Source organism: Pleurodeles waltl, chromosome 4_2 (genome assembly GCF_031143425.1).
Source record: "Pleurodeles waltl isolate 20211129_DDA chromosome 4_2, aPleWal1.hap1.20221129, whole genome shotgun sequence".
Lineage (NCBI taxonomy): Eukaryota > Metazoa > Chordata > Amphibia > Caudata > Salamandridae > Pleurodeles > Pleurodeles waltl.
Window position 1 is genome coordinate 408,338,096 of NC_090443.1, and position 12,078 is coordinate 408,350,173.

The window sequence follows — 12,078 nt, forward strand, 5'->3', positions numbered from 1 at the left end:
GCCTTCTCTATTAAAACATGAGGCTGCCTAGTCTGTGGACCCATTCTTAAAGTGGTCCCAATCCATTTTAAAGCATGGTCAGCGCTCGCGCACAAGTATTCACATTTACCGTAGACTCAAATGTATCCACTTGGATCAGTGAGCTTTCTAACCAGATCATTCTTTAATTTCATACTCTTGGTCCACTCAAAAAAAGAGAGATATTTGTCAAATTTTGATAATTAAAAGCTAACAGCGCTAAACATACAAACACGTTTTATTTACAGGTAAAACAATTTAAAGTGCCTCATTTTAAAGCAATACAATATTTCAGAAATTTACAGAAAAGATGTCCAAAAAAAGTCTCATCTTTCATTTGTTGCAGACGTTTTGTACCACTGTGTGGAATTTCCTTCTGTAACCTAAAAACATAATTTAAGATACTGTCTACATACTGGTGATCCACGTGAAGCTTAAGTTACTAAACAAGGCAAAATTCACCAGGCCTCCACGGTGATAGGCTCGAACACAGCAACTTTTTTTTAGTTCAAAACAGCTCAAGACTCTGTCCTTTGCAGATCTTCATGGTACAGAGGACTGAGAGTGACAAATTGCAATGAATACCAGATTCCAGCTGATGAGCAGATCGAAACTTCGTTCACACAGAGAAACATTCTGTGCACAGTGCATTTGGAAGTTGAAGGTAACGCCACCTATGATGTTTCGTTAATTCAAACAGCGGATTGGGCAGCCATGCACGTTATGCAGCAGTATAAAAAGCAAATTTGCGAACAGACTCCAAGATGAAGTATCTTGAACCTCTGAAATGGCTGAGATATGTGATCAACCACAAGAATTCGGTTATATTCTTGCATTTTAGCCTGGTATCCACAGCTCAAAGTGCCAGTTATGGACTAATAAGCGATGACAGAAGGGTGCGTCACTGAGAAGCTAAACTTCACTTGCGCCTCTCAAAGAAAATGCTGGTGTTGCAACATCCCAGTGGTTAATACTGTATTTGATTGATGGCCAGCTCCGTCAGTAAAGCCAAGACCCGGGTGAGATGATCGCTACACAGGAACTGAAAGAGAGAACAAAATGTTAGGAGAAAGATGCATGTAGTCTTGGAAAGAAATGCAAAGTCCGGACAGCTACTGCTGTAGATTACAGTTTCCGAAATCACCATTGTTCATTGATTGATATGCAAGTGGGGGTGGGGGACTTTGCCTTTCACATTAAACACCAGCCGTGCTGAACTTAAGACATCTGATCAGCTGTTTTGCCTGCAGGAAGCATTACTATTTATTTTGAATTAAGAGCCTATGGTATAAAATCACCACCTCCGGGGTCCTTAAATTCCCCGGCATTAGAAGGTGTCGGCCTAGTGACAGTCCGAGTGACTGTCCATATTCAGAGGTGTTTCTGCTGCTTTTTCAGCAATACTCCACTACAGGAACTGTGCATAACTGGTTAATAAAGGATAATAAACTGTGTACAGCTGCATATAGTCTATATATAAAAATGAAAGCCAAAAAGAAAACAGCCAGGCAGAGCAAAAATCTGGACCCCAAAGGATACGAGTCAGAACGAAAATTAATATCCATGAAAAAAGTGACTCAAGCAGATGGACACCCAAAAAACAAAAATATATTTCCTCTACAATGTTTCAGCTTTTGTTTTCCTTAGGTAGTACACAATTGTTTGCTGAGTTACTGATAAGCTGACTAACTCTACTCAATCTTCACAAAGCGTAAAGAGCAAAGACTACATTTGGAATGTGGATGTTCCAAATAGCACCTTCAATCAGTTATGGCTCTTTTACTTAATTTGTAAACTTAACTGGGGAGTCCTTCAGGGCTCCCGAGTCTTACCTTGCTTAATATGTATGTAGCTCCTTTGGCCAAGTTCATTAGGTGTTTTGGTGCTGAGGCAATAACATACGCATACCATAAGATCATGCTACTAAGTGGGGAGACGTTTCTTGCTCAAAAGAACTTCTGTAACTGGTTGTTTGCGGCTGCTGACAGAGATTTCTGTGAGCTTCTCTCAACCAAGATGGAGGTTTCAATTACAGGAGAACCTGGAGTCAAATTGGAAAGTGTAACCCCACAAGGTTTTTACAAACTGAGATGGTTTATATTTAAAAAAAAAAAAAAAAGATTAAAGTTAATCATATTGGTTTCTCAATCCACTTACTATAAAGCACCTGATGTTTAAGTACCAGTTAAACGCTGCAATTTACACAGAACAAGGCAGTTTGACTTGACAGACTCTTCATTGGGCCCCTAATTCTCAGGGCCCCTATTTGACCGGCCTACATCCAACCTACTGCAGGCAGGGCCTCCAACCAGCTGCATGCACCAAAACCTCACTGTACACATCTATGGGCCATGTGCAGGATGGGTTGGGAGTAGGGCCTAGGCCAAGATGAGGCCCTATGTCAACATGCCACAAGTGCTCAACCACTGCAGCAAACAGCCTCTAGCCATAAGAGTGGTGGTAAGCCATGGCCTATGGCCAAGACCCAGGGCACAACCCACCATGGACAGCCAACCCTCACAGGGTACGGCCCATGAATAACAGGAACTGGCCATAAGGTCTAGCCTATTGCCAGGCCCTCTCACCAAATACTGCTGTACATTGCCAAAGGCCAAGCACAGAAGGAGTTACTAAGCGCAACTGTAGAGACCCCATATTCATTTAAACATTCTGCTTTTTGCAGTATTTTTGAACCTTGAAATCCTGGGTAGATTTATCGGATGGTGAGGGGGGTCTAGAATTCATGAATCCGCATAGGTTTGTGGCTCACAGAATAAAAAAATATTTTTCGTATTAATTTTAATGCCAAGGGGGCTCTGCACCTCTCTCCTCACAATAACATCAGTCTGAGGAGTTAGCGTAAGCTTACCCTGACCCCCTTATTCCTTACAGTGCTGGGTAATAGCAGCCGCCACATTAACTTCTGTGACATCCAACCAATCAGAGTGCAGAAGATTCACAAATGATCAATGGACAAGAGAAAAATGCTTCCTCCCTCAGTGGAGCGCTTTTTATTTGATTGGCAAATCCAGATGATCTGTAGTTTAACAGCCATATCTCTAAAATGTAGCCTCAAAGCCCAGAACAGAATACTTTTAAAATGCCAATTTCTCAAAAGCTACTAAAAATATTTACATCATATCAAATGCAAAGGCATTTTGGTCAGTAAAGTTCTACCTACATGCTAAATTTTGTGTAATTCAGTTCACACTTTGTATAGAGAAGAATCGTATAGGTGGTAAAATTGAAAGAGTCACCTTTGTGACATCTCACCCTGGTTTTCCTGCCAGTTTGATGGCTCTGCAAAAAGCCCGTCACTGAGGAACTCAAAATGGATATATATATATATTTTTATGGAAATGTTTTATGCAGATTTAAATAGCACCAAAGTTATTAAGAAAACAAAAAAAAAATGCACTTCCAGAGGTAAATAACAACCATACATAAAGAGGCACTCCCCACCTAAATACATACAAAGTAAGATGTAATTTGGATCTATGTCGCCATGGGGGGGGGGGGGGGGGGGGGGGGGGGGGGGAGAGATCCTGGAGAAACCTATAAACCACAAAGTTTAAGGCAGATTGGTTTAGGTCACCTGAACCCAAGGATGGCAATATAAGCCCATATTACGCATGTCACTCATTTAGTATTTTATATTAATTAAATTTATCAATTGACTTTAGTAGAAAGAATTGAGCATCATCAGTTTAATGTACATTGTTTGAGGAGAATGTGGGTATGTGTTATGGTTTTAAGAGATTAGTGCTTCTTGGGCAAATATGTTAAGCAGCAATGTCCGTTCAAATAAGTCAAATTTTAATGTAAAGTGCACTGTACGGAAATCAAAAACATGCATTTTCAAAGTGTGCTTTTCTTTTGCAGTACATTGATTCTTGAGTAGATTTAACAAGATATATAAATTAAGTGCAGAGTAGAACAGTAATCTTCTGCTGAGCAATTTCGGGTTTGTTCATTTTATCCACTGGGATATATACATTGCCTTTTTCTAGAATGGGTCTACAAGGAGAAGCTTGATCACAAAAAAGTTATTTTTACTTCATTTAAGCAGACGCAAAACAGTAATAACATTAAACATTGCCTCCAAGTTAAACCGGTCTCCTCTGTGACATAGCTACCAGGGGGTTGAGCTCAGGTTGATTTAGTGACTGGGGATTCACCCTAACAAGGGTTGGGATGGTTCCTGGAAGTAGTAGTTTTCCAAATGAAATAACCCAATATTCTTTACAATAGCTTTGCACAAAACTCCAAGTACTAAGGATATGCTAAACCATTTCTTTACCTGGCTTCTTCTCCCTCCTATTTTCCATTCATTTCCATCATCCTTTCCCTTTTATTTCACAAGAATTCTTTATCATCTTGCCAGAATTATGGTACAATAAATGTTCTTAGTAACAACTGTATAATATTATCTATAAGATGACACAAGGAAAATATTGTTATACCTGTACAATTCATTATAATCAATTAGCTACAACAAAATGTTATCCCAGTTATCCTTTTTCTTCACCATGGTCACAACATCCTTCAGCATCACAGAGACTACATGAAACCATTGGATCTCCAAGATGCTTATTTCCATGACCCCCATATATTCAAACCATTGTAAATATTAATGATTTAAAGTAGCAGGCCATCATTGTTAGCTCAAAGCTCTCCCATTTGGCCTCAACGCCTCCCGTTATTTTTAGAAAAAACATCTGCCACAAGTGGCCACGTATCTGAGAAGGAAAAGTCACCATAACAACAACTGGCTAGGTAAAGCTCCTTCTTGTCAAACAGACAGAAATCCTACAAAGGTTTATCTGTGGCTTTGCAAAACATAAGCGCTACCCCTCCAGGGGGTCAAATTTAAACTCCAATCATGTAGAATGATCAAAATTCTGGGAGCCATCCTATATACTACAGAAAACAATTCTTTTCAAATTTGTATTTAGTATATATGCAGGTGGACAAATAACACACTGAAGTGCATAAAAACATTATTCACCAGAAAAATAGAAAATCAATTACGAGCATTCCAACATATGCAATCTGTACTAAATACATACCAAATTTCATTTTATAATTCATAATAAATGTTTACGATCAGCGTATTCCTTTGTTCTGCTAAGCATATCGTGGAACCCCTTTAGACCTTTCTTGTCCCTACAGATATTTCAGCTTTCCCCCAAATGTCTTGATGCTTCTGAATCACACCAATTTGTTTGGCATAAAGTTGCTCCTTAAACTGAACTGATTTCATTTTGAGCTCCCAGCATGCAAATGACAGAGGTTTTGTGGTCCATTATCGTAAGATCAATTACCTTGCAATTAAACAAAGAAGAACTACTTAGATAGTATGAACAGACCTGGACAACTATGAAATCCTAACATGGCCCCCCAAAGGGTCCAGAACTAGGAGCACCTGGAGCCACTTATTAAGCCACTGGAACACCTTATCCTAAAACCCAGCTAAAACTGGACAAATGAAACAGACATGCAACCAGTATCCCACACTCTGATGACATCTAAAATATTCCTGTGAAAGCGAGAGAAACATTTTTTTTTTAACAGAAGAGGGATGTATAGTAGAGCATCCATTTTCATTAAGCCATAAAAATAAAATAAAATTTTTTTTATATATATATATATATATATATATATATATATATATATATATATATATATATATCACCCCTTAGTGCTTTATAGGAGTGTGTTTTATACTGCTTCCAGCAGTAAAAGTCAACCCTACACCAGGTGCGGCCTTGATCCTGCTAGAAGCCAAAGGGATGATTTTTGGCCCTGAAGCTCTTGCTGGAGGATACGATACCAGTTCCACATTTCTAGCTGACCCCATACAAAGAGGGCTTGGGAGATTGTGGAAGCGAGTGTCTCGTTGAATTATGGGATGATTAGAGCATTGAATGGATAAAATGGCAAATTTGCAGATAGGAAAAAATTAAGGATTCGGGAATAGCTAGATTACTAGCCTTAAGTAGCTCCTAGGTCTTAACATTCCCAGCCAGCATAAAATCATCAAACTTGGAAAACCCCAAATTCTCCCACTCCGCTTTAGTTTTTAGAGGCATCCGGAGGCCCAATGCCTCTGGTTCACACAGTGAAATTAAAACATGAAATCGAGAATAATGATACGCCCGTTGAAGTTAAACACCTATGGACCATACAAAGTAGGGGAATTTGTACCTAGTACCCCTCCGGAAGCCGTGGAATTTTGAAGAAATGGGAAACCTAGAAATTAGCCTCAAACAGCATCTGCTTAAGATAAAAGTTGTTGTCGGATTTCCCGGGAGTAGTAGCAGTAATGGCCCACTCCAGATATGCAGCCTCGTAATAGTTCTTGAAATGTGGTAAAGCTAGGCCACCATCTTTGACAGTTAACTCAAGTGTTTCAAGCTTGCGCTAAGGTTATTTATTAGCCCATATAAACTGAAGGAGCATCTGACTGATGTCCTTAAAAAAAAAAAGGGAAACTTTGATAATTACATTAGTGAAGATAAAAAGAAACATTGGGAGTATCATCATTTTGACCAGTGAGATACGACCAATCACGGTCAATGGAATTATTTGCCAATTGTTTAGAGTAGCTTGGGCTTTCTCAAGGAGGGGACCGATAATTTAGTGAATAGATACCTGCCAAATAGTGAGAAACATATACACCCAGGCACCTAGTAGGGTGAAAAGCCCCAAAATTACCCTGCATCTCCAAAGGCAATACTGACTCGCTGCTATTTAACAAAAGTGCCTCGGACTTGGTATGGTTGACCCTACATCCTCCCAGGTCAGAAAAAGCCTGATTTGCCTGTAAGCCCGCACAATGTTCTGGGGCTCTGCAGCAAGACAATAGCTTATTGTCCGCAAATAATTTGAGTTTGGGAGCTCCTGGTAGGGGGGCCTTGATAGAAGTATCTTGCCTCAGAATAGCAACCTCCATTCCACTCTCCCTCCTCCCTCCCCAGAATAAATGCACTGACATCGCACTTCTGCAACCTGCATCCAAAAAGAAATAGCAGATAAACTGGAATAAACAAGGATTATGACAAAGCATTATGCTGGGCTCACTGATACCCCTCCCCCCCATTCACCTCTAGCTGAGATGGAGAGCCCAGTGTTTTTAAGTAGCCCAAGCCTGCTTCAACGATCCTTGCTGGCATTATCACTTTTGGGTGACAAGAAACCTTTTGCCTGCTTAATGCCTTGGAAGATATGGACCTGGCCATTATGGAGCACCTTAAGCTCCGATACTGAATTATACCCGCTATTAAAGCTACTATACAAAGACTTGAAACATATGCCATAATATATCCTTTGTGTCTTTAGAAAATGCAAATAAATAAATATATTAAAAATACACGGAGGCACGCATTTTTGACTATTATTAATGGAAGCACAGAATATCTGGGAGTCAGTCCAATAGATCACATGAAATACAGGCCCTTACTATTAAGGAATCATATATGCAATTTCAAGATCAAGCCAACAAATCCACAATTCTCCTCATATCTACCATGAAAATTTCACTTAAATGACCCTGAGGCTCAGAACATTCTTTTTCAACAAAAAAAAAAAAGGGGGAAGGATGTTACAGAAAGAGCACATCACACTCTTGATGCTGGAAGATTCCTGAAAATTATAACTGGCCGGACTAAAGAGTTTAAAAGAATTGATCAACTGTTGGTAGGGGGATTGGTCTTCTGCTGGATTCCTAGTTGCATATGCACATTCATTAGGCTTATGGCCCTAAAGTGCCAAGCTTCCATGCAACAAACAGGAGTGGTCTGGGAGTTACATGTTGTACTGAAATGTGTGTTTTGACCACTGACTTCGTGTTACACCACTTTGCATTTGGCTTAGCTGCCCACCGTCACATTAGTGTAGCCTTAGATTCATTCTGCCTATTGACTTTATCGTAGCATTCAACACTGCCATGTTAAATACTGCCAGTGATTTTCCCCATTGTAAACTGTACATTCTGTCTTGTTTTCATGCTTTTACTTACCAAGGGCTTTGGTTGATAACGATGCATTCAGATGGCACGGAACGGCCTTGCTTTGACATTTTGGGATTGTGGCCAAACCCAAAACATGTTATTTTCAAAGCATACCTAAACTAGCCAGCATGTTTGAATCGCAAAAGGAGGGTTTTTTCCAGAACGCTCCTTTGTTTTTTTAAGATATAAAACAGACCATGCGAGAGTCAGTGGCTTCAGTCAGGATTCACACATCAGATGCCTGATTTAGACTTTGGGGGGGGGGGGGGAAGAGGGGGGAAGGGACAGAATAGCAAAACAAGTGTTATTGTACCTTGTCTTTCTCTACATTTTTTCCTTCCAAATGTAAGTGTGTGTGTGTGTGTTTAAAAAAAAAAAAAAAAGACGTCTAATTGAGAAATGCCCTGTAATTCACATGCTAGTATGGGCACCCCGGAATTCAGAGATGTGCAAATAACCACTGCTTCTCAACACCTTATCTTGTGCCCATTTTGGAAATACAAAGGTTTTCTTGATACCCATTTTTCACCCTTTATATTTCAGCAGATGAATTGCTATATACCTGGTATAGGACGAAAACCCATTGCAAGGTGCAGCTCATTTATTGGCTCTGGGTACCTAGGGTTCTTGATGAACCTACAAGCCCTATATCCCCCCACAACCAGAAGAGTCCAGAGATATTGTTACAGGTAAAACAAAAGATTTTGGAGTTTGCTACTCCTCGCACAAAGCAAGAGACACAGAGTTTCATGGGATTGTTTGATTTTTGGAAACAGCAGGACCCTCATCGGAGTAAAATCTGAACCCTTTGGTACAAAGTAACCAGAAAAAAAAACAGGAGTTTGAATGGGGTAAAGGGCAGCAGTATGCTTTCGAATTGGCAAATAAAATAATTCAACAGGCTTTAGACTTGGGGCCAGTGCAAGAGGGAGAAACCGAGTTACATGTAAATGTTCAGCGACAATATGCAAATTGGAGTATTTAGCAAAAACAAGGGAGGACGAGGGTGCCCCTGGGGCTCTGGACTAGAAAACTACCTGACTTTGGGGAGCTTTATACTCCTTTTGAAAAACAGCTTTTGGCCGGTTATTTGAGCTCTAGTGGATACTGAGCAAATAACACTAGGCCATAATGTAATTCTGAGACCTGAAATGCCAATCATGCAGTGGGTGATGAGTTCACCTAAATCTCACTGTATAGGGCATGCACAAGAGGCTAGTATCAAACACTGGAAATGGTACATACAAAACAGGGCTCAAGTAGGACAGGCAGGCACTGCAGCCCTACATGAACAGGTGTCACAAGCCCCTGTTCAGGATGAGAAGAGGGTGAAGGAGGTACCACAGATAAGAGTCACCAGTGAAATGGGGTGCACCATTTGAATCCTTGTCCCTTGAGGATAGGAAGCATGTTTGGTTACCTAATGGTTCATTCAAATATTTGGGTACCAAAAGACATTGGAAAGCAGTGTCATACAATCCAGTTACTAAAACGTTGTTGACCACCACAGGAGAAGGAAAAAGTAGCCGATATGCAGAGTTGTCGCTGTGTATCAGGCTCTAAAGCAAGAGCTGCCTGGGACTGGTCACATTTACACCGATTCTTGGTCCACTGCCAATGGGTTTAGCCACTTGGCTTCCCACATGGCATGCACATAACGGTTTTATTCTACTCAAAGGAGGTGTGGGGCAAAGAGTTGAGGCAGGAAATTTGGGAAATGTTAGAACAGAGTAAAGTCATAGATGTTCATTGTCCCATTGACTCACTAGAACGCTGGTTCAATTCCCTTGCAGACGACAAAGCCAAAATTTTCAGAGGCAGAAGTGGCAACCCAGAATTCTGGCTTGGTGGGGATGGCTAAGCGGGCGCCTCAGAAATGTGGACACCTGGGAGAAAAAAAACACTTACAGGTGGGCAGAGATTAGAGGGATGCACATTCCTCTAGATTTGATAAAAACTGTGGTTTTGCAATGTCAGCATACACAACAGAGATCTGTCCCACAAAGTCAAAGGCCAATTGGGGAGAGGAAAGTTACCAGGAGAGAGAGAAAATCAAAGCTATTCTGTTAAATAGCAGAGAAGCTGATTTATTCATACAGATTGGAGACAGAATTGTCCAACTTGTCATAAGTTAGGTGTATAGAGGACTGGTGGGGAAGGGGATTGCCCCAGCACTTCTAACAGTGCAAGGAAAGGGATGTTGTGGTTCAGCTGATAAAAACCCCAGTGCTAAGGTGTGGGTTGAATCCCCAAATGTCCCTCCAGAACCTGCAGAAATTATAGCCAAGGGCCTCTATCATTTCCTGCTGATTCTAAAACAAGGAAAGGAAAAATGGGAGCACATTTCAGATGACAAATGTTATTTGCAAGAAAAATCATACTGGTTTCTTTTACAGATCATACGACGACTTGCCACTGACCAGGAGTGTGCGGTCTCCCTTCAGGCGTTTGTGTGTGGGGGTGAGGAGAGGGACAGCACCCCCAGCTTGAACTTGATTGATCAACCATTGTGCAACCCTCCTGCTGCTTTAAAAGTACAAAACCTATGGATCCATTTAGCGCTAATTGTAGTTCACAGATCAAAGTTCTGCATGGGAACAATGAAGAGTACCACAGATGTTCTGTCAACCTGTTTGATTACATTTTTCCTCGAACTAATACATGGCTTGTTATCATCTGATGACTGCTGCCAGTCTCATTAAGCATGTTTAAGTTGCCGGTTGGTTGTCTATTCTTGTATGGGAACCTCACTTTTATTTATATTCCAGCAAACATTACAGGTGGACTGTGTACCTTTGCATGATTAGGACTCATGATGTTTCTACCTAATTCTATACCAACTTGCTATCCTAGGACACTAGGTTGATGAGGATGTACTCAGACGGCTGGGAACAGTCTTGCTTTGACTTGACATCTTGGGATTGTGGCCAAACCCCAACATGTTATTTTCAAAGCATACCTAAAACTAGCCAGCATGTTTGATTCGCAAAAAAAATTTTTTTTTCAGAAAGCTCCTTTGTTTTTTTAAGATATAAAACAGACCCAGTGGACAGAGAGATTCAGTGGCCTCAATCAGGATTCAGATGTCAGATGCCTGATATAGATTTGCCGTGAGGGTAGAGATATCTCTCATTCGCAGCCGAACGGGGTCATCTGCTTGCTGGCATGAGAAAGATGAAGCACCCGACAGGCCCTACGGTGATGCATTTTTTATTCATTATTTGCTTTGCCTTACAATATAGATACATATATTTGTTGTGTATATTGCAGTGGAGAATCAGCTGTGCATGTTTTCATTTCATTGTTGTGACTATTTTCCAATCGTGTGCTTTCAACATGCTAATCTCCTTTTAGGAACCTCGTGTAGTGAAATAATAAACGTCTTCTTTGGACTAAGAAGTGCATTCCAGAGATTTTTGTCTGCTCGGTCATTAGTGAAAAGCAAAACATGTGTAAAACTGTCAGACTACAACTGCCTGACCTGATGAGAAAAAGGAACAGAAAGCACAAAATTGTAAGGCATATATGACTGCAATTCAGCGCAGTTCGGGAGACTGCTTGATTGAAGTCAGAGAAAGACAGCTAAGCAGTAGGCCTTGATAACTCCGTAAGCATTTCCAACCGACCACCCTTCCTCTGTTGATTAACCGGGCTGCCCACTTATGCACTTAATGATGTCCCTCTTCATTTTATATTGTGTTTTCTTTCTACATTGTGCTGTAAAAAAAATAGCTGCTTTGAAATACTAATGACATTTCTCAGAGAAGCGCTGCACTAATGGCAGGCATTTACTTCGATATATGTAAAGGATTTTGTTCCATTTGTAACTCAAAGCCATAGAACCTCCTTTCCTCGGATGAGCTGAATTTGCCCAGTTGAAACCAGCTCCATTCTCTTCCCACTTTTTGGCTTAGCACCCACCCCCAATGCAAAATGTACCTCGCAGGACCTCACACCTTTTGGACAGTCACTCTAGCCCAGTGCAGCACCTCACCACTGAACCAATGACACTTTGCAACCCAGGAACCCTAAAATATAGGAGCAAAAAA

The 12,078-nt window shown here is 40.7% G+C and overlaps 1 protein-coding gene across 1 annotated transcript in view; it reads right to left on the reverse strand.

Moving 5' to 3' along the window:
* Window positions 1-238: 238 nt before the first annotated feature.
* Window positions 239-12,078, reverse strand: part of CENPL (centromere protein L) — a 43,774-nt gene continuing 31,934 nt past the window's right edge. Inside the window, exon 5 of the mRNA XM_069231583.1 lies at window positions 239-1,060. Within this exon, the coding sequence (XP_069087684.1) occupies window positions 986-1,060 (75 nt within the window). The 3' untranslated portion in view covers window positions 239-985. The remainder of the gene's footprint in view (window positions 1,061-12,078) is intronic.